The sequence below is a fragment of the Chrysemys picta genome, chromosome 7 (assembly GCF_011386835.1).
Source record: "Chrysemys picta bellii isolate R12L10 chromosome 7, ASM1138683v2, whole genome shotgun sequence".
Classification (NCBI taxonomy): Eukaryota; Metazoa; Chordata; order Testudines; family Emydidae; genus Chrysemys; species Chrysemys picta.
In genome coordinates this window covers 67846564-67869537 of record NC_088797.1, presented here as the reverse complement: position 1 = coordinate 67869537, position 22974 = coordinate 67846564, and the positions used below count along the sequence as shown (strand labels likewise).

At 41.0% G+C, this 22974-nt stretch overlaps 1 protein-coding gene across 9 annotated transcripts in view; it reads left to right on the top strand.

Annotated features, from left to right (window-relative positions):
• The window catches only part of DLG5 (discs large MAGUK scaffold protein 5), a 198346-nt gene that overhangs the window by 159164 nt on the left and 16208 nt on the right, over nt 1-22974 (top strand). For 7 of the 9 annotated variants that reach the window (XR_010589195.1, XR_010589193.1, XM_008173680.4 and 4 more), the window contains 10 exons: nt 66-169; nt 1208-1300; nt 3520-4539; nt 9704-9842; nt 12573-12717; nt 14099-14220; nt 15400-15489; nt 16898-17066; nt 20015-20177; nt 21040-21173. Coding sequence is in view for 6 of the 9 variants with exons in the window: in XM_008173680.4 (XP_008171902.2) it covers nt 66-169; nt 1208-1300; nt 3520-4539; nt 9704-9842; nt 12573-12717; nt 14099-14220; nt 15400-15489; nt 16898-17066; nt 20015-20177; nt 21040-21173 (2179 nt within the window). In the remaining 3 variants the exon portion in view is untranslated. The remainder of the gene's footprint in view (nt 1-65; nt 170-1207; nt 1301-3519; nt 4540-9703; nt 9843-12572; nt 12718-14098; nt 14221-15399; nt 15490-16897; nt 17067-20014; nt 20178-21039; nt 21174-22974) is intronic. The other 2 variants (XR_010589194.1, XM_042856150.2) reach the window with 1 other exon arrangement.

Genomic DNA, 22974 nt, shown 5'->3' with positions numbered 1-22974 from the left:
AGTCAGATATGTGCTAAATTATTTGAACTGCAGAAATGAACTTGTTTTATCTTTATGGATTTCAGATAGTGGAATTAGTTTAGAAAATGGAGTATTTGCTGCTGCTGTTGTGCCCGGTAGCCCTGCTGCCAAAGATGGGTCCCTTGCTGTGGGAGATAGAATAATTGCCGTAAGTCTAAAGAACAAATAGAATTTCAGTACCACAGATAGTATGAAACACATTTCCTTTTCTTTAAAACCTAAAACCTTTTTATTTGACTCATTTTACCATGTTTTTCTCAGTTTTAAATCTAATGATCTATTGAATAAACACGTTGGTGTTTGTAGGTTGGGTGAGTAATAGAAAATACAGGCCACGTTTAGTAGTTTCATTGATGAAGTTTTGAAAATATGGTTGCAATAACTCATCCTTCAGACATATTTGTGGACAATCTCACTGCCTTCCCTTTTCACAATAAACGATAGGTAAGATGACTTAATACAAGGACTATACAAAGAAGTTCCAGGAATCTTCTTTAGACCTCCATTAGAGTTTAGAAATAGAAATTATCTGGGATGATCTTATAACTATTCTTCCGTTAAAAGTGGACCTATGTCTCCATTCCACTTCTGGATGCATTGATTAAACTACAGGTGCTCCTGCAATTTGCAAAATCCCATGAAGGCCTGTCTTTACCTTCAGACTTCCTCTGAACTTGAGAAGACTCTCGCTCTGCTATACCTGCTATTTCAGAACCACGTTAGAGAAAGTGGTTAGACTCTTGTCTCCTCCAGGATGCTACTTATCTCTTCTGGGAACTGCTGGAGATCTGTGACCTGTTGAATAATATCTTTAAAAGAAGTTACATATTTTATTCAGAGGAACGGGTCTCAGGGAGGGTAGATTCATGCAAATATATAAAGATACGTAGAGGTATATGCAGTGGAGCAATCCTACATTAAATGCCAGCTCTAGTGAAGTAGGAAGTCTATAATTGAAGTTCTGGTTAGAGCAAAACTCTCATTAGTGAAATTGTCTGAAAAAGACCCATTCTCCTGATATACAAAAATGATCCAATTTACCAGGATACTGACATTTTCCTTTTTGCTTTAGTTTGTTTGTTTGTTTTTTTGGTATAACCACTATTTGCCTATCTCATAGAATGTAAACTAAGACAATTGCCTGCTGCTAGGTTTGTTTTGCTAATTTCCCCTTGTTTTTATGCAGATTAATGGCATTGCACTAGATAATAAATCACTGACTGAATGTGAAGCTTTGCTACGAAACTGTAGGGATTCCCTTACCCTCTCATTGATGAAGGTGAGTGTGGGGACAGGAAAGGAGGAAGTGAAGCAAAAGGTTTTTTTTCTGTTTATACATTTTTTTTTTAAATTGTAAAGAGGAAAAGAACACATTCATAAAATGAATACAGTAATGTGGAAACTCAGCTAAATGAAATGGCTTTGTCCTGGTTAGTAGGGATTGGTCCCTGTCCGTAGTTACGATGACGGGTTGGATCACAGAAGATCCCTTGGGGACTGCCAACTGATGTGCTGAGACTACCTCTGAGCCCGTTTTCCCTGGCAGCTTGGGACTTCAGTACCCTGCCCGGTTTGAGCCAGACACACTAGCCTGCTACAAACACAGACCCAGGTCTGAACAATGTCCCCCCAAAACTGCAGGCTTAACTGAAAACAGCTTAAGAAGTGTTCCTATCTCCAACACTCAGATCCCCAGCTCCCAATGGGGTCCAAACTCCAAATAAATCCGTTTTACCCTGTATAAAGCTTATACAGGGTAAACTCATAAATTGTTCACCCTCTAGAACACTGATAGAGATATATGCACAGCTGTTTTCCCCCCAGGTATTAATATATACTCTGGATTAATTAATAAGTAAAAAGTGATTTTATTAAATACAGAAAGTACGATTTAAGTGGTTCCAAGTAATAACAGACAGAACAAAGTGAATTACCAAGCAAAATAAAATAAAACACACATGTCTAAACCTAATACAGTAAGAAAGTGATTACAGATGAAATCTCACTCTGAGATGTTCCAGTAAGCTTCTTTTACAGACTGGACACCTTCCTAGTCTGGGCCCAATCCTTTCCCCTGGTTCAGTCCTTGTTCCAACTCAGGTGGTAGCTAGGGGATTTCTCATGACTGCAGCCCTCTTTGTTCTGTTCCACCCCCTTATATACCTTTTGCACAAGGCGGGAATCCTTTGTCCCTTTTTGGGTTCCCACTCCTCCTCCTAACTGAAAAAGCACCAGGTTAAAGATGGATTCCAGTTCAGGTGACATGATCACATGTCACTGTAAGACTTCAAGCCCTCATTCCTCCCAGCGTGACTTACAGGAAGATCTGCAAGCAAACAGAGCCATCCACAGTCAATTGTCCTGGTTGATGGGAGCCATCAAGATTCCAAACCACCATTAATGGCCCACACTTTGCATAATTACAATAGGCCCTCAGAGTTATATTTCATATTTCTAGTTTCAGATAGAAGAATGATACATACGTACAAATAGGGTGACCACACTCAGTATATTATAAGCTTTGTAATGATAACAAGAGACCTTTTGCATGAAGCATATTCCAGTTATATTATAGTCACACTCATTAGCATATTTTCATAAAATCATATTGAGTGCAACGTCAGTTACCACCTTTGGATGGCTGTTAGGTATCCTACAGTATGTGAAATTCAGTGGTTGCTCTCAGTTCAGTTCCCGGTGGATTGCTGTTCACATAAAAAAATAAACCTACCAACAGAACTGGTAATATAGTCCCCTCATTAGCATCAACTGCAGGAAGTCTGCATGGATATGGAACTTAAATGTCCTCTTGCCCCTAGAAAGGGTTCCCTCTGGGTCAGGAGTGAGGATCACTGGTGGGAAAGCAGACTCTGCCCATGATGAGGAATAAACAGAAGCCTTCATTCTGAAGGGCCATCAGTAGGGAAACACTTGTATTTCATACTGCGGTTGTTCCTAGAAACCCCAACTGACGTTAGGGGCCGATTATGCTAGGTGTGCCACATACACACCGTACGAGTCCCTGCCCCGGAGAGCTGGCAGGCTAAATAGACAGGACAGACAAAAGGTGGGAGGGAAAACGGAGACACTAAAGGTGATTTGCCTGGTGTCATTCGGCATGGTGGTAGATCTAGAACTAGAATCCAGATCTCTGGACTCCTGGTCCAGGGCCTTATCCACTACACCATGCTGCCTCTGTGAAAGTCTTTTTAAAAGATCGAAAAAGTTTGTTTTATCAGTCTTTATTCAATCTGATTCCCTGTACCAGCAATCTGTGAGATTTTGTTAAGCTGCCCCCTACTCTCCCCATCCACACACACACACACACACTATCCATCATTTTCCCCAGATTATAGGCTTGTTCCTTTATGTTCATCTTCACGGTACAGTCTCCATGTAAATTGGGAGCTTGGGGGAAAGAGAGGGAGGTGAGGCTGTCATGTGCAAAACCCAAATCTGCCACAGCCTTGGGTTGATTAAATATTTTTCTCCTCCTAGGTTTTTCCTCAGAGCTCATCGTGGAGCGGTCAGAACATATTTGAAAACCTGAAGGATTCAGAGAAAATATTGAACTGCAGGGTTCATACATCAGAGATACAAGTTCAGAATAAAAAAAACTTGAAACACAACAGTTCAACACAGACAGACATTTTCAATCCAGACGTCCTGGATGGCAAGAAGGACCAGAGCGACCAGGGGAGTGGTTCGTTCTGTGATCACAAGCCCTTTTCCAGCCATGCTTTACGAGCAGACTCTCGCAGGAATGCTGTGCACAGCTGTCACAGTAATTCAGAACACAGTCTTAGTTCCTTTAATCCAGACACTTACGGGGAACGAGGCTATGGACTTGTTGACTTGGACGGCAGGAGGCTGCCATTTGAGCCCACGGTAGCCGACTGCATCATGGTTGAGACCACGCTAGACAAAGGGCATGGAGCTAAGCATAGTGGTGGTACATGGCCTAAAGTGATGGTCAATATTTCAGCAGCAGAAACTGAAAAGTTCTCTGTGTACAAAAAGCCAAAACAAAGGAAGTCCATCTTCGACCCTGACACTTTCAAAAGACCACAGACTCCTCCCAAAATGGACTATCTCTCCCCTAATCAGGTGTCCACGCATTCGCCTCAGCCCTCAAAAGCTGAAGTGGCTTCAACTCCTCCAACCCCTCCCAAGAGAAGTGACTCTATTAAATTTAAACATAAACAGCAGACAAGTTCTGCATCAGACTGTACTGTAACAACTGGATCCCCGCCTACCAGCCCAGCTACTGCCCAGCCCCCAGTGTCCTTGGCACTTAAGCAGGACTCAGACACTCACAAGGGGCGCAGCAGGAATGCTGGGCATTATTACAGGGAGGAGGGGATCGACTGCACTCATCTATCTTCAAGAAAATCTTGTGAAGATGACATTGGCTTTCAAAGAGTTGAAGAGCCAGAGATAAAAAGACCAAGACCAAAATCAGCACCTGCTTTGAGACATAAACTGACCCCTGTGCCCATTCCTAATCCTTCACTTCAGGTACAAATGAAATATACGGAAGCACAAAGCAGGGATGCTGACCATTATTTTCAAAAGTGACTCAAGTTTGGGTGCCCAACTTGGCACACTTCAAAGGGGCCTGATTTTCAGAGGATGGAAACTCAGCACATTCTGAAAATCAGGGCTCTTCAGGGTGTCTCAAATTGGGTACCCAAAATTGATAGTAATGAAAATATCTGCCCCTCACACCTTCATTAAAATTCTTGTGTGTCTTGAATTACAAAAGTAATTCTCAGAGTTACAGTATCAAAAAGGTTACAAAGAGGGATAACGGTGTCTTGCTTGATGAACGTTGCATGGTGTTTAGGCTTTTTGGTACCAGATGTTCTCAGTAATAATTCTAAGTTCTCTAGTGTATGTTGACAAAATGCAAAAATTGAATTATGATGGTCAAATTTACAAAGGAATTTAGGTGACCAAAGATGCAGATAGGCGACTAGTGGGATTAACAAAAGCAATTGAAAGTCAATGAGAGTTGGGCTCTTGAGTCACATCAGTGTTTTTGTAAATCTCACAAGGTGCCTATCTACATCTTTAGGTGCCTAAATACCTTTGTAAACCTGGTCTGAAGTTGATAGTGGTTAAAGTTCAGTTGTACTCTGTAAATGTTGACAACATTTATTAGGAGGATATGGACCTGAAAACACTTGGTTTTGCTGCGGCAGAAGGCATGAATGAACAATCCCTCCATGGAGATACTTGGAAATTTGTTACTAAAGTAGAAAAAGGAAGGATTGCAGGTGGTTGATTAAGGTCGATAGGATGTTAACTGGGAGATAAAGTAAAAATGGCCGCAGGGTTAGTTTCCCCCAAGGCCTCCATATCAGTGGCTCAGATTCTCCGTCCATGACATTTGAACAAGCCCCACTGTCTTCAGTGGGTTTGTAAAGGAGTAACTGAGTGCAGACAATGGAGTAGAAGGTATAAGCGAGAGCAGGATTTGGGGCCTGATTCTGCAAAGTGCTCAGTATTCGAGCTGGTGGGAAAACTTTCATTAAAATTTTTCTCAATGAAAATTTAGCAATTTCTGCAAGTTCTGCTGAGCACCTTCCGCTCCTACTTTGACTTCAGTGGGAGTTCAAGAGACACTTGCCAGCTTGTAGGATTGGGCCTTTAATTAAACATTCTATGTGAGCCAGAATAGAATCCAGCTAACTCTGCAGTGCTGACAGCAGTAAAAAAGTAATAACAGTTTACTGTTGTAACTGAAGTCAGCAGATTATTACTGAATAAGCACAGGAAGCAGATGTGGCCTGTAAGAAGGTGCCATTTTCAAAACAGAATTGCACTGTAAGAAACTAATATATAGGCTACTGCTGCCTTTTGGCACATACCCAACAAAATATAAGCAAACCATTACACATTTGAGTGCAAGTAATTTGCTTTAAATAGAATGTCAAGTTGATCCATGTGTGCTGTTACTCGTATGCTTATTATTTGAACTGTAGTCATCAGTCACTGTAGCACAGCACATTTATATTGTCCTTAACGTGTAGACAAGTGTTGCCTGCCATCTTATGCTAATACAATAACTCCTCGCTTAATGTTGTAGTTATGTTCCTGAAAAATGCGACTTTAAGCGAAACGATGTTAAGGGAATCCAATTTCCCCATAAGAATTAATGTAAATTGGGGGGTTAGGTTCCAGGGAAATTTTTTTCACCAGACAAAAAGCTATATATTATATAGATATACACACAGTATACGTTTTAAACAAACAATTTAATACTGTTCACAGCTATGATGATTGTGAAGCTTGGTTGAGGGGGTGAAGTTAGAGGGTAGAAGAGGGAGGGATATTTCCCAGGGAATGCCTTGCTGCTAAATGATGAACTAACACTCGGCTGAGCCCTCAAGGGTTAACACGTTGTTAATGTACCTTCTCATCAAGGCAGCACGAACAGGAGGGAGGGGAGACAGCATAGCAGACAGAGACAGACACACACCTTGTGTGTGGGTGAGAGAGAGAGATGCATACTGCCCCTTTAAGTAAGCTGACCCACTCTTAAGTGCATTGTCTTTTTAAGTGGATCAGGAAGTTGAGACAGCAGCTGCTGCCCCAAGCTCTCTCTGTCTCTGTCTGTGTCCCCTCCCTGCTCTATATGGAGAAGGGGTAAGTGGGGTACAGTAGGGTTACCATATTTAGTGCCTCCGAAAGGAGGACACTCCACGGGGCCCCGCCCCCCGCCCCCGCCCCAACTCCGCCCCCTCCCCAAAGTCTCCGCACCCTCCCCTGCTTCCCGCGAACATTTGATTCGCGGGAAGCCTGAAGCAGGTAAGGGGGGTGTGGGGGGAGGCGCGGCCCAGGCTGGCCCCCCCGGCCCGGCCTGGCACCGCCGGCCCGTCCTCCGAGCCCCCGGCCCGGCCCCGGAGCCCCCGGCCCGGCACCGCTCCGCCGGCCCTGCCCGACCCCCGGCCAGGCCCGGCACCGCTCCGCCGGCCCGGCCCGGCCCCCGAGCCCCCGGCCCGGCCCCGCTCCGCCGGCCCGGCCCCCGAGCACCCGCACGGCCGGCCCCGCATGTCCCGATTTTCCCAGACATGTCCGGCTTTTTGGGATTTCCCCCCGGACGGGGATTTGGAGCCCAAAAAGCCGGACGTGTCCGGGAGAATCCAGACGTATGGTAACCCTAGGGTACAGGAGCAGGGGGGAGGAGGACACCCTGACATTAAACCCCCCCCCCCCCCCTTTCCCCTCCTGCACAACAAGCAGGAGTCTTTGGGAGCAGCTCCAAGTCAGAGGGCGGGAGCAGCACATGGCTGAGGGGGTGGGGGGGCCTGCCGGTCTACCCTGGTTACAAGCCCCCACCAGCTAGCTGCAACAGGCTGCTCTTCCTGCAAGCAGTAGACAAAGCAGGCAACTGCCAAACGATGTTAGAAGGGAGCATTGCACAACTTTAAACGACCATGTTCCCTAATTGATCAGCAATGTAACAATGAAACATTAACCGGGATGACTTTAAGTGAGGAGTTCCTGTACAAGAAATTTAAAAGGCTCTCATTTGTGACATGGGCATTTTCTGTTTTTGTTACCAATCAAGATAGGAACAGGTGAACCTTGTCAGAATATGTCATTGTTGGTTATTAATACTTTCCAAGGGGTCTTGGAGTTACCATATAGATATACATCTATAGTTTCTGCACCCCCCAACAAATATTTTTCAGATAATGAAAACACAGTATAATTTTGCAACTTGTTCTTTAAGGTGGTTGATGCATCAGCATGTTGAATGAGTAATGCCCATGTGAGAGAGTTTCAAGCTTGGAGATGCAAGAGTGCACATGTTACTCTCTGGAGTGTTTTGTAAATTGAGCTGTGAAGTTCAGAGCAGGGTTTAAAATTGGGTTTGTGTAGTGTCTTTATAAAAGAATGGCATTCACAAGAGTGCTTTTTATGCACTATCATAGCTAAAATAATTGCAGAGGCTGTACTTAAGCTAATATTGGGCCCTTTGAGAAGGGTTAGTGGTGGAAAATGAAGATATTTAAAATACAAAAATTACATTAAAGTTCTAAATTTATACACTTAAAATCAGAAATGAAAATGTTCTGATTTTCATAGTAATGCTAATAATAGCTGTATTGCAGAGGATGTTTTTCTGTTCCGATAGCTAGATTGAAAGTTGAACTAGGTAGCTGTGCAGATGCTGTGTGCCTGCTACTTCCCTGCAAGTGGGCAGAGCCTTGGAACCCATCAGCTGGTATACGCCAAGGAGCAAGAGAGGCATTGTGAGCAAAGGAGTATCACCAAGAACAGTGTCTTCTGGAGCTACTCTTAGGTTGAGGCTGGTGCAGGTTAGGCACTACCCCTTACTCAGGTTGAAAGACACAGTCTTGCCCTACATGTAAATGTGAATCTATTAATGTTAAGTGTATGTCAAAAGTATACAGGATGTGCAACATGGCACAATTTATGGGTATATTTGTTGTTGTGCTTTGTGGAATGTGCCTAGGTCTCAAGGTGATTGAGTGTAAGAGAATTTTAATTAAACAAGACTGAGGGAAAAAAAAGGAGAGATGAACAAATGGCTTTTCTCATGATTGGGTAACAGTCATGTCTGCTGCTGATGCAGCAAGGAGGGCATGGCAATAAGAATGTGTGCCTGTGTGTGGTGTTAAATCTCTCTCACTATGTAACACAACTTTCCTATCACATGAATAAATCTGAGTAGCCTTTAGTGATTCATATTCTGTATATTATGTTTTTACTATCATGGTTTTTATGCTGTACTGTTTTAACCTCGAAAATAGCATTATGAGGGCTCTGCATTTTTTAAAAAACTGTGCTTGCAGCTTCCTACAGTCACTGGCATTCTTGGCCAACGAAATTTCAGTGCACATCAGATTTCCTCACTCACCCATGCTTGTTCACTTTGTGTAAAGCAGATAACGTAGAAATGCGTATCCACAGCCCAAACCAGCTCTTTCAGCTGACCTGTTAAAGCAGCCAGAAGAGAAGTTGCTCCACCTGCACTTGAAAGCTGAGACCAAGTGCTACACCTTCAGGCCAAGCAGCCAGTCTTGTTTTAGGCAGCCATGTGCTCTAATGGCCAGGGGGGAAAAAGTGTAGACTTTGTTTTTAAACATCTGTTTTTGTTATTTTACATTTTGTTTATTGTTGAGACCATGTGGGACCAACGTGTTTGAAGAGAGAATTTGAATAGAGGGGCAGATATTTTGCATGCATGAAGAGGGAGTGAGTTCCAATATAGGCCTCGATTCAGCAAGATAATTTGCCGGGTGCATAACTTTTAAGCATCTGAGCAAGCCCTTGAAGTCACTGGGCCCGTTGACATGCTCAAAGTTACACACATGCCTAAGTACCTTGCTGAATCAGTGCCGTAAAGGGGGAAGAAGGCATGAGGACAGTGGGAATAGTATACGGAGAGTCCACAAGAGGGACTGGAGGGCCATAGGTAATGGATTGGGAGAGTCCTATAGGAGAGAATGAGAGCTGAGATGTAGGCAGAGAGGAGCTTGAAGATGAAGACAACATGAAAGAACACTGAAGAACAGTGATATCAGCAAAGTGGTGGGATCAAAGCATAATAATCAACATCAAGTGATAGCCAGCAAGTTATTTTTGTACTAGTTTATACAAAGCTTTCTGGATTAGTTGCAGATTGAATTCTGCACTTTTCTTACAGGTACAGAAATACACTCCAGCCAGTGAAGAGCATCTGTCTCTGGAGCTCCAGGAGTGGGCGCCGTATTCACCAAAACGTTCCACTAGGCACAGTGATGGTTTTGTGTCTTCCTCCTTGTACACTGGAGCCATGTCAGCAGGTTGGTGACGATGACCTGGATGGTAATGTCTGTAATGTCATGGCGATAATTTTTCCTCAATTTTAATGTTCTGACAGCAAGCTAGACGTACTCATTTTGAGGTCAAAGCAGAATTCAGTTTGTAGATGTGAAGGCCAGAAGTGACCATTATGATTGTCATGCTGTCTGGAGTGGTTCACAACCATGAGTGCCAACCTCAGGGCAGACTGTCAAAAAGAGACACCCCAAATTGGTGGTATGTTCTTTAATTAGATTTCACCAACCCAGTAACAAATGTGAACTCCTAAAGCATTACAACAGTCTTACCACAGAGTCACAGACAGTCCCTTGAACATTCCTGTCTATCTTGCCATCCCGTCAAGCTGCATTTCATTGTGGTTGGTGCTATACACCAAAGATCACAAAAGATTCAAGTTGCACTGTTCAGACGTAACCAGAGACCTGGGAGTTTATTTGGAGAGAACTCATGAATTCAGAGATTCAGAAAGGTTATTCATTCTTCACAAGGATCTCGGAAAAGGTCTTCATGCTAAGTGGAGAGGCAGCGTAGTCTCATGGATAGGCACTGGAGTGGGCATTAATAGATCTGGATTCTAATCCTGTCACTGCCTGTGGCGGGGCGACGACTCACCGGTGCGGTGCCTCCTGCTGGCCGTCTCGGGAATTAGCTCTTTCCAGCCCGGAGTGCCCTCTGTAGGCCGATGTCTCGCCTGCCGCTGGCCCCCGTGTCCCTCCCAGACCCCGTTCCCCTCTACTTCAGGGTTCTGCCCCCAGCAGCAACCCACTGTCTCTGGGTCTCCCCTCGCAGGGGAACCCCCAACCCTCTATCCCCACCTTGTCTCAGTGGCTACTGCCAGTCATTATCTAGCCCCCGCTCCCTGGGGCGGACTGCAGTCTGTAAACCACTCATCAGCAGGGGGGTTAGGACCTGCTGCCTTTGCCTATCTCTGCGCTGCCTCTCTACAGCCCCAGTACCCTTTTGTAGGCCTTTAACTAGGCCTGTAGCCTGGGGTTTTGCTAGGCTGGAGCTCCCCAGCTGCCTCTGTCCTTCCCCCGCACTGCTCCACCCTAGGTACTCTTCTCAGCTCCCATGCAGCCAGGTCCTTCTCTCTCTGAAGCTAGAGAGAGAGTGTGTGTCTTCCAGTCTCTGGCCCTCAGCCCTCTTATAGGGCCAGCCGTGGCCTGACTGGGGCATGGTCCCACCTGTGGCTGCTTCCCCCAATCAGCCTAGCTTTTCCCCCACCCCAGCCCTCTCCCAGGACTGTTTTAAGTCGTTCAGGGCATGAGCGGGGTGACCACCCCGCTACACTGCCACTAACTTGCTGTGTAGCCTTGAGCAAGTCATTTCTGTGCCTCGTTCACCTCTCACCCTTTGATCTAACAAATTACACGGTAAGATCTTCAAGGCTCTTATGTGCCTAACCCACTGGGGCCTCTGGGTGCAATTTTAATATAAATACTGTCTGCCTTCTCCAGTCAGATTGAAACTGCTCATCCGAGAGGTTTACTTTAGTTACTAAAAAGGCAGTGTGAGACGACTGTGTGAGATCACTAGCACAAATGAGTGTTTTCTTGCAGGAAATGTTTACAAAGCAGCCATTTGAGCTTCATTGCCTACCTTCTTAAAAAACAACAATAACAAAAACCACACTATAGAATTGATGTAGAGGTACTGGCTGATGTGGTGGCCAGCAGGAGCATCCACCTGGCCACTGCTAGGTAGAAATCTTTCCCCAGTGTCTTTCAAAATACTGGTTTAGTACGGTTTGCATTTGAACTAGCATAGAGGATCTCAGAGAGAAAATGTATTTGCCTGAGTTTAGTGAGCAGGGTCTGAGGTATGTCCATTCAGCAATTCTCAAAGCCAAGATCCAGCTCAAATGGGCATGAAGTTTAATTTGAATATTGTTCACAGTTCTTGTTAGTGCCTCCTTGGTTATCATCCTGATGATGGTCACTAAATTACTGGCAGCAGAATACTCAGTCAACCTCTGTGCCTCAAATTATCCACCCATCTCTCATGCAAAGTATTGTAATATGCAATAATACAACTATTATTAATGAGTAACTGTGACTTTATTGGAAAGTATTTTCACTAAAAAGGCCATTTCCTTATTTTTATATAATAGTGCCCTTAATTTTACAACAAACCTCATCAAAGTATATCTGACAGTAAATATTCATTCTTTGTCTTTCAAAATGTTTCTGCAACTGTGAACTAAGATACCAAAACTTTTGTTGAACAACATTTTGTCTGATAGTAAAGTATGAGTGTACTTAAATAAAAATCCTAAATAATGAGATTCACGTATAAATGTCAGTTTCACAGAGTTGTGAATTGTTATAGTCTGAGGTCATAGGACACTATAGAAGTTGGAAGTGCATGAGCCCACTGAAGAGGAAAAAGAACAATTGTAGCCGCGATCAGTTTTTTTGTGCACCATACTAAAATTGGACCGCTCTCTAATTATTATTCAGCTAGAAGTATGGAACTATTTCAGTTACATGTTTGACACTATCATGACTTTGAGAAGGGAGAGGACATCTTTTTGGTGGGCAAGTAGACATTGAACTGTTCAATAAAAACAGTCTAAATAATGGTTTGAGCCTTGGAGTTAGATATTCAGCTTCTCACTTTATTAGTGATTTGCATAAAAGTTACAGGCAAATGACTTTATGCCAGAATCTTGAGTATGCCTCATGCCATATATTTTGTCCACCTTAAAATAGGTACTGTACCAAGAAGTTTAGCACCATGTCCTGCAGTAACTGCTGTCATGAGAAATCCAGTTTATACTGCTTGGAGCCACAGAGTTCACACCAACAATTGCCCGTCTGTTGCCAGCCAAATCTGCCATCAGCATCTGCATCCCAGGTATAAATTCAGAACTTCACAACCTTAGATCTTTAATATATTTAATATATTTATAAATAAAATCAATAAGAGAAAACTGTTTCTTGCTGTGCACTTTGGTCCACACAGAGGCGAACACTATACTAGTGCAGCATAATGTAAAATAATAGTTCTGTTACACCTTTTATCCGAGAATCTCAAAGCACTTTACAAACATGATGTAAAGGCAGTGACTTCTTCCCATGTAATGTTACTATGGCCTTCCCTGAGAAAGCCCTGCAACTTTGGCTTGGACACTTTTGCCTGAAAATGATTTACTTTGAAAGTAAAGGAGAAAGTGACTGCAAAGTCTGTAGAAAATTCAGCCGCTCTTTGAGTTAAAGGTAATTAAAAACTTACCCTGATCTCCCACTGGCTCAACTCTTTGATCCATTTGGAATTTCCATAGTTAAATGGCTTTGAAATTTTGAACCCTACCTATGTTTGAAGACAATAAAGTACAATCGAGCAAATTTATTAAGTTATTGTGGATTTTTTGGGCCCAACTCTGCTCTCATTGGCAAAGTCAGAGATCAAACCCAATTCCTGCTTCCCTACTTTAATTATTAAACCAACACCTTGTTCATGAATGGGTTATATTAGTATATATTTTGCAAATATTTAAAATTGTACCCATAAGCTTACTAGAAAAAAATTGAATTTATCATGAAGTACATATTCTGTAGAAAGCTTAGGGAGCTGAATTAAAGCCCATAGAAATGATTTCTGTTGATCTGTGAGTCAGTGCTCCGTCTATATAAGAATCTGATATATGAACACTGACCTCTGACTTCCAACTAAGTAATAATCTATTAGTATATTTCATGAAGAGCAGATATGTTTCTCATAATATACATAACTCAGTCTCAAGAACAATTTTTGGAGATTGCAGTCTATGTGGTGTATGGTAATATGCTAGGTAGCTGATAGTCACATTGGCAAACATTTATTCCGTGTTATGTCAGGAAGTCCTATGTATGTATTGTCTGGGACTGGCTTGTACAAATATCTTCTCAAAACAAAATGTTTTCTTTGGGACTGAATAATAAAGTATCTTTATTGTGCTTCAATGTGCTTCTTAGGAAATACTTTGTAGAATACAGCTGCCTATGGCTCAGCGATTTTAAGGATGCATTGCAGTGAAGTTAATGGATTAAATTGCTGTCCAAATAGTATTAGAGAATTAAAGCAAAGTAGCAATGGCACTGAGTTACAACGTGCTGCTGTAGACACACTTTTCAGATAGTCTTTCACTGCTCGGCGGGGTTGGGTTTCTTCCTGTTCCTCATGTTGGCTGGGGTAATGTTAGTTTTGAAGAGATTGTTTTTTGAAGACACTATAACCTACTTTTGTTTTGATGCAGTGCTCAGCACCAAGGTCGCCTGAGTTTGGACCTAAGTCACAAACACTCCAGTGATTATTCTGAAAACTCACGGACGAGAGCATCACATGGTTCTAATTCATTACCATCCAGTGCAAGACTTGGTAATTAGCATTTCAAATTTGTTCGTGCAAAGTATTCTGTTTACATCTAAGACAAAGCAGAGAAAATTCCACCCACCTCAAAGCATCTTTCAGGGATCCTTCATAGCTGTCAGAACCTTAAGGGCCCATTATTTTTCCTTGCTTCATATTCCTGGCTCTTACAATTTAAGCTTCCATTCTCCACACTGAAAAGATTTGCGTAAAACCCCTTTTACAACCTGTCTGCCTCTCCTTAGTATGTCACAGCTGAGTGCTGCAAGACACTCCTTTCAGCAGCTGTTGCTGCATGGAAGGCAATTGTGTGATGACTGTTGTCAGCAGGTAGAAGGATTTCGCAAATATAATGTTGAGATTCAGAGGTGGGATGGGAAGGGAGAAAGGAGGTAGCTCCAGAAGGAAGGCATAGATGTTAGCACTGATCAAATACTTAGGTAAGCCCTACACAAGTATTACATTGTGGGAAGATGATAAAGTGTATTAAATTGTTTTATGTCCACCTTAGACAGTTCTGATATTTACATTTGGGTCTGTATCTATTCCAGCAGAACTTAAATATATGCACACTTCATGGCAGTAGTCTTTAACATTAGATAGACCTTTTAATTCTGAAATATTTTAAAAAACTGTATAAACAAGAATCTTATGATCCATCACTGAAATACAACTACCTCTATGGCAGAACATGGCAGCTTTTCAGCAGTACAACAAAAACTATATGTCAGTTTAGGACAGGAAGTGAAATATCTTATCCATTGAAACTAGTGTAGGTAATTGGAATACAATTGAACTCTTTCAAAATGTGCCAGTGTTTCAAAATGTGTTCAGTGATCACAACCTGTCTTATATCTCAGTCATGTAAATTGGCCAAAAAATATTTTAAAGAGTTCTTTGGTGCCCAAATAAGTATTAGATAGCTCAGTCGTTTTGTAGCACTCAGTAATGGGTACATTTAAGCAATGCCATAGCTGTACTAGCTGTTTGAACTAGGCAGTTTGCCAGCCATGAAAGTGGGATTATAAAGGGAACTTTTTGGTAAGGCCTTGATTCTGCTGGGAGAACTGGACTCTTGCACCCACATAGAGATCATTTAGCTTGTCTTTAGAATCAGAGCCTAAATGTGTGTTATCTGTTTGCATTTACGTATGTCATAAACTGTGACATTTTCTTGTTATAAAATAGGTTCTTCCAGCAACTTGCAGTACAGGACGGAAAGAATTAAGATCCCTTTAACCCCAAGGTATCCAAGGTCCATCATTGGCTCCGAAAGGGGTAAAATTTTCTATTCTCAACATTTTATTTGTTGCCAATCCCCAGCATTAAAAATTCAAAAGTCCGGTCCCCAAAAGATTGTTTTAAAAATTATACAATTTTAAAATTATTTTTTCAAGGATTTTCTCATAACTACAAGGAGTAGAAAGTTCCTTTTTACTTTTCCAAGTGAAAGCACTTGATTCCAGGAGCTGGATCTTCTCAGAAAACATCAGTTGACACATGGTATTTTATGAGGAGACTTGTGATAACACAGCACTCTGTAAGAGTTCTAGTCCCATATGAAGTCATTTCCTAATTTTATAATAGTGGTGAAATGACTCCATAAAAGGTGTATTTTGTTAGCTCTAAAACACTGTGTTCTTTGGCAAACTGAAGTCTTCTAAACAGGATATGAATTTAAAGTTTAAAGGATTTTCCATATTAATATTTTGCTTATATAAAGCATTCTTCATCAGAGAACTTAAACATTTTACAAATATTTATTGAATTATTGGAAATATATAGAACAGTACAAATTATTTTCAGGAAACAATATGAACTGTAATGCAGAACAGATTTTTTTAATTTTTCAGAGAATATTTTACACAAGTAGAGTTCAGTCTGTAAATTGCTTGAAAGTTCTTGACTGACATTATTGCTTTGAGTATTCTGTATCCTTAATTAAAAATTAAAGATGCTTTAATTGGACATATATAGGTCATATGTTATGTTACTGTACCCTGACTGAAGGAACGTAGCTCTTATAAACAAGTTTCTTTTGTTATTACTAACATCAAATTTTCTTTCTGCAACATTCCCTGATGCAGCAAATGATTGATCTGAACAAGCTGACGAGCAAGAATGTTCAGTCTAATATTCCTGGATAGAAAAAATACAGTCAAAGCAAATGTATTTAAAACTGTAGATCTTCACAAATAATTTTTTGCAGCATTTGACCTAAAGGCTATGTGCATGGACTTGTGCTGCTTAAGCTCTGTTGTTGTTTTGAAATATTTCATAAGGCATTGTATAGCCAGAACCCAGGAGAGTGGATAAGGATCCTTTGAGACTGTCCCTAACATTCAGATCTTTATTTCATTTTTTCCTAGATTTTCTTTTTCATTATTATGTCAGGACTTTCCATTACTCATGTGCATTTATATATTCATTTGAAGGAGCTTTCCCATGGTCGGTTCTCACTGTTACAGTTTCAAGCCAGTGCTCTCAATTTCTAGAGCAGTAAAATCAACTCACATTTGAAAAGATACTGCATGTGTAAATATCTTCTTATGCTTATGTAAACTGTGCATCACATTTGTATTATTGGTGTGCATGTCTTTTAATGTCTTTTCAGATTCCTCCATTGCAAGACATTTACAATAAGCACTACATACAAAAACTGAATCCCTTTATTTTATTATTACAGGTTCACTGTCACATTCTGAATGTAGCAGTCCCAGCCTGATAACCCCTCCACAATCACCACTGAACCTGGAAACATCTTCTTTTGCCAGCAGCCAGTCACAGAACTCGCTTTCTACATTACCTAGGATTTCTATTAGCCCGGTATCAATTGGAGAGCGTAGAAAAGATAGGTAAGGTGATAGTTGTCGTCATCTTTCATACAGATACACCTCTACCCCGATATAACACGAATTCTGATATAACGCGGTAAAGCAGTGCTCTGGGGGGGACAGGGCTGCGCACTCCGGCGGATCAAAGCAAGTTCGATATAACGTGGTTTCACCTATAATGCGGTAAGATTTTTTGGCTCCCGAGGACAGCGTTATATTGAGGTAGAGGTGTATACCTGCGATAATCTTGTCTGATAGTTTATTAGAGTGAAGAAGTGTAAACAATTGGCTGTGCAGAATCAGGAGTATATTATACGTGTTGCGGTGTACTTTAAGTCCTGTTACTCTTTTTTTAAATTATTATTATTATGTATGTGCTGTGAAAGAAGCTTGTGTAACATACTCTTCCTTCAGAAGTTATAGGGTAGTGTTAAAGCTTCCAGAAACTCTGAGACTGATGTGAGCAGTAGGGTATCTTCTGTTAGATTAATGGTTTCACCAAACAGGTACAGCTCCTAAACTGGACTGCTTCTCCTCCTGGTAGGCTTGCTCAGATGTCAGTCCCTGGTGGAATCTTTTCACTAGGAGTCAAAAGAAAATGAAGACCCTATAAATAGTTTGTGGTTAATGCTAAACTTTTTAACGTGACTGGCCGCCAGGCCTAACTCTCTCATTAACACTTGCTGTGATTTGGCAGGATTCAGTCCAAGCAGATCTCTTCAACAAGATTTAAATTCAGGACCATGGCCCTGATCCTGCAAACATGTTTGTACACGGTTAACTTTACTACCATGAGTAGTTCCAATGATTTTAATTGGATTATTCACAGTAGTAAGGTTAAGTGCTGAGTGTTTGCAGGTTTGGAGCCTAAGTAAGATGTTGGGTTTTTAATATAATGTAGGTTTTCGTTGATGTCACATCCCTGTTTCTTATAATGCACATTCAGCTTGTGCTAATTAATTTTGGACTTCTGCTTTTACTTTTATTGTAAAAGTGCTACCTCTGCATTTGTCAGCGTTTATGTAAACTCAGAATATCAAACAACAAACCATGGACTCTAAGGGCCAGATTTGTATTTATATTAAGGCCTCTTTACACCATTTTGGCAGAATAAAGAAACTTTGATGTGGAAGTAAATTACATTTATATGCACTTTAAGACCCCTGATTGCATAAATAGCAACCTGGCCCTCAAAATGTAAATAATCCAATAACAAGGGTATTCTATATAATAATACTAAAATAATTCTTAAAACTTACATGAAATTTTATCAGGTTTCATCACAGGATAACTGAAGATATTTCAGCAATTTTTATTCCACTACGTATATATTGTACTGTACATTGCTGTTTTGAAAGTGACTGTAGAAAGCACATTGTGGAGCTTTATTTATTAATTCACCCTAATTAGCACAACTGTATTCAGTTTTCAAGTAAAAAGATGCTTTCTGCTAATGGTCAGCCCTGCAGGCTTACCATTGAATCTGAAGATCAAGCAGGGTTTTTCCCCTTCTTGCACATAACTAATAGAGAGAGCGTTTTGGCAGCACAAATGATGTGTTCAGTGAGACCTGTGTAATTTCATATTCCTGTCAATAGGGCTACTCAGGTGTAAGTGCTTGGAACTTAGCCCTGGTCTACACTGAATAACGTAGCTGAAGTCAACGTACTTAGATCGACTTACCATGGTGTCTTCACTACGGTGAGTCGACTGCTGCCACTCCCCTGTCGACTCTGCCTGTTCCTCTTGCCAAGTTGGAGTACAGGAGTCAACGGGAGAGTGCTCGGGGTTCGATTTATCACGTCTAGACTACCGGCTGGTAGTGAAGACATATCTTTAATAAAGAATTCTGTTGATGATGTACAAGCAAGAGTAAAATCCCGCTCACTTTTAGCCATTTCGGATTTGCTGGGCACCACATGAAAAATTATAGGTGCCAGGCAGTTGTGATTTGTTCTGCCTTTTGGAGTAAGGAGTAGAAATTACATCTTCTGCTGGGAGAATCATAGACTCTTATCTTACCTTACCTAACATTCTGTAACACTCTGCTATTCAACAAGAAACAGATATACAAATCAGATTGAGTACTGTAAATGGAGGAAATGATCGGAAGAAAACTGCACCAGGCTTTCCTTCTAAAATAATGTGTACAGACTATTCTCTCATTATATGTATTAGTATCTGTTACTATTGTGTGTCTAAGTGTTCTTCTCTTCTCAAATCTTCTGCATCTTTCAGATATCTCTTCCGTAATAGGTCTTTTCTGAGAATCCCTCTGGCTCCTAGGCCTAGGTTCTCATCACTAAGGAGTTTGAGGTTGGCCTCATATAAGGTTGTCCTTCTCAAGCAGCATTGCGCACCTTGTGCTATTTTACATGTTTGGATAATTTCCCTCAAGGAGAATTTGCATGGTAATTGTAATGCTACCATGCAAACTGCTGTCTTAAAGCTTGAGTTTGCAACTGCTTAATTTTCATTACTAATTTGTGTTTCCCTGCGTACAAGTATAAAACTGATATTGTGTATTGGCTTCTCTTGGTTTACCACCTTATTATTTACAATGTTTATTTTCACTGGATATTAAGACTCCCAGTATTTATAAACTGTAAGGCACCTTTCTAGAATATGGTTTGTAAATTGCATATTATATATAGTGGTTTACTTTTATATAATATGGATGTGGAGGTTTATTTGCTACCTATTTCACCATCATAGTATTTATAATTCACGTTTGCCATAACTTTTTTTGTGAAGTCATGTATCTAGAATTGTGTATCTGATATACATTTAGTTCCACCACTGTACATTGCATGGTGTTTAAGGAATGCGTAGGCCGTTTAGAGTATTTTTAGTAGCTTTTTAAACCAGTCTTAATATTCCACTTCAGATACATAGTGCATGTCGCTTTTAAATATTATGCTTCAAGTGCCATTTTGTCCAAATCAATTTTTAACAATTTCCTCTTAAAGGCCGTACATGGAAGAACCACGCCATGTTAAAGTGCAAAAGGGTTCTGAGCCCCTAGGGATTTCCATTGTGAGTGGAGAAAACGGTGGGATATTTGTGTCTAAAGTAACTGGTGGGAGCATTGCCCATCAAGCTGGCCTTGAATATGGTGATCAGTTACTGGAGGTAATTTTGTTTGCTTAACATTTCTATTACTTAGTAAACAAATGCAGTTGTGTGAGTATAAAATTAATGCACAATATCTTGTGAATGAGAACCTGTCTCTCAAAATATAAATGATTCAATAACAGGGATATTCTAGATCATCATACTAAAATAATAATTCTCTAATTCTATAAGAAGTTTTATCACAAATTATTCATCAGTTTTTACTTCACTAAGTGTGTCTTGTGTAAAGGATAATGCTGCCTTGAAGGTGGCTGTGTAGAAGGCTCAAGTCTGCTGCTGCAGTATTTGTGGAAGATAGATGTACCTGAAGCAAAATCATGGAGCCAGAAAACCAGAAACCTGGTGTTTGAAATTCATAGCTAGATCCAGAGTTTGTGTCCTGAACCTATCGGTACTTAAAATCATTCATCATTAGGATTGCCAATTTTGGTTGGATGTATTCCTGAAGATTTCATTACATGACATAATCTTTAATTCCTGGAGACTCCGGGCCAATCCAATCATGGTGTAACATGAACTAGCAAATATTCTAACAAAAACCAACTTCAGGTGCTATTTCACAATCTTTGCAGTACTTCAATAGAATGCTATCTGTCATCCAAAAAGAAAAGCATTTCAGGATTGTCATCAAGTTGTCAAATTTTAAAATTGCATTGATTCCTCCAAAGGAATAATTAAATAGTAAAAGAAAGATCAGTAGTTCTATAGCTGCTCTTTCTCCCCCTTCTTCAGACAACCATCTCGCAGCACTCCTGCAGATTGAGAGACTCGTGTTTCAAAAAGCAGTATCAGCAAATCAGGATGCTGCAAGTTCTATAATGATTTTGGATGTCTAATGTCTTATATTTATTCATTCTAGTTCAATGGAATAAATCTGAGAAATGCTACAGAACAGCAGGCTCGATTGATCATTGGACAGCAATGTGACACTATTACTATTCTGGCTCAGTACAACCCACATATGTATCAACTTGGCAATCACTCACGATCGAGGTAAAAGTTAGCTAGACCTTGAAAATGCTATTGTCTGGTCTGTGTCATTTATCAAGATATTTAAAACATTCTAAACTGAGACTAACTAAAGATGTTTTGAGTGCTTAGAAAAAACAAAACAAGGTGAATAGCATCCATTTTAAAACCAAGGCATTTGTTTTATTTGTTTTTTTTTTAAGACTAAACAAGGAAAAATTAACTTTTCAGAAACATGAAATTAAAAACAAGTAATCACACATTGGTTTACTGTAGGAGCACTAGTAGCATTGACACTTTGTCAGAAGAGTACTGAATTTTCTCAGAGATGTGGGGGGAAGAACCTACTGGCCTTTGAAAAGGGGACTCTTTTATCTAAAGTATACCGGACTACATATCAAAAAATAAGGGTTTGTTTCTGTAAGAATCCACTTGGATCTTTAGAAACAGGCTGATTCAAGCAAAAAGGGGGGAAGGCAGAAAATCTGCCCTCTGGAGAAGCTACTTAGACATTCACAGCGGTAAACTGTAGTGTTCTTAAGAGGAAAAAAACAAGTTAATGACACTCTCAGTATTTAAGCAGCCACATTCCTTGGTCAGCTTTAGTTGTTACTGTTGTCCTCTGCTTGTAGCAGGCGTGTACTGTGATAAGCTCAGGCCTTGTCTACACTACAGGGAAAAGTCGATTTAAGCTACGCAATTTGAGTTACATGAATAGCGTAACTCAAGTCGATGTAGCTTAGATCTACTTACCCACGGGGTCCACACTATGCTTCCCGTACTCTTCTCAATCCAGTGGAGTACAGGAGTCGATGGGAAAGCGATCTGCGGTCAATTTAGTGGGTCTTCACTAGACCCGCTAAATCGACTGACCACCGATGCCTCGCTTGCCGCGCATCAATCCCCCGGTAAATGTAGACAAGCCCTCAGTATAAATGCTAGGTAGGTAACTATACACAGCTGCTGGGAGTGACTCTTGCAGCCTCAGTCAGCAGACTCAGGCTAGCAGGGCTCGGGCTAGCATGCTAAAAATAGCTGTGTAGATGTTGCTATGACATTTGGGGTCAGGCTCTCAAGCCCCACTCCCACCCCTCCCCTCCACACACCTTCCGTAGGCATCAGAGCCCAAGATTCAGCCCGATCTGGAACATCTGCATTCCTATTTTTAGTACCCTAGCGTGAGCCCCACAAAATAGCAATAGTGACCCCGACTGTGAGACTCACTCCCAGCAGCTGTGTAGACATACCCATGGTGTCCTGATTTTCTGTTCTTGGCAGGTAAGGAAAGCAGAAACTGATTTGCAAATAGTATTTTGTTTGTAATTTTTAAATGTGCCCTTTAGAGCTTCCATAAGTACCCTCATGTCGCATGTTGAGTTCTACATGTCCATTTACAGTTACCAAAACTGCAAATTGCTTTTGTATATGCAGATAATACATTTCAAGACACTGCAGCAGCCTTTAAGGAGGCCTGGTGAAGGTGCAGCGCTGTCTGATTTGGGATCTTAAGCAGCTCTTAGTATTTTTATAAAAACTTTTAAGCGTTTACATGTCAGAGGATTCCCCAAAAAGTATTTGAAAACCAATCCCACTTCAGTTAAACTACTAATAGTCTTTTGAGACATGATCACACTTAAAACTCAACTGTCTCTTTCACTTTCATAATGTTCATTAAGACAATGCTTGCATTTCCAGGAGGCTATTGGGATTTCTTAAATGATATTCCCAGTATAGACATGAAAAGACATTCCCAGGGCATTTCCAAATAATTTAATTCTGATTATTTATTCAGAAATAGCAATAAAAAGCAAAAATATACTAGTGA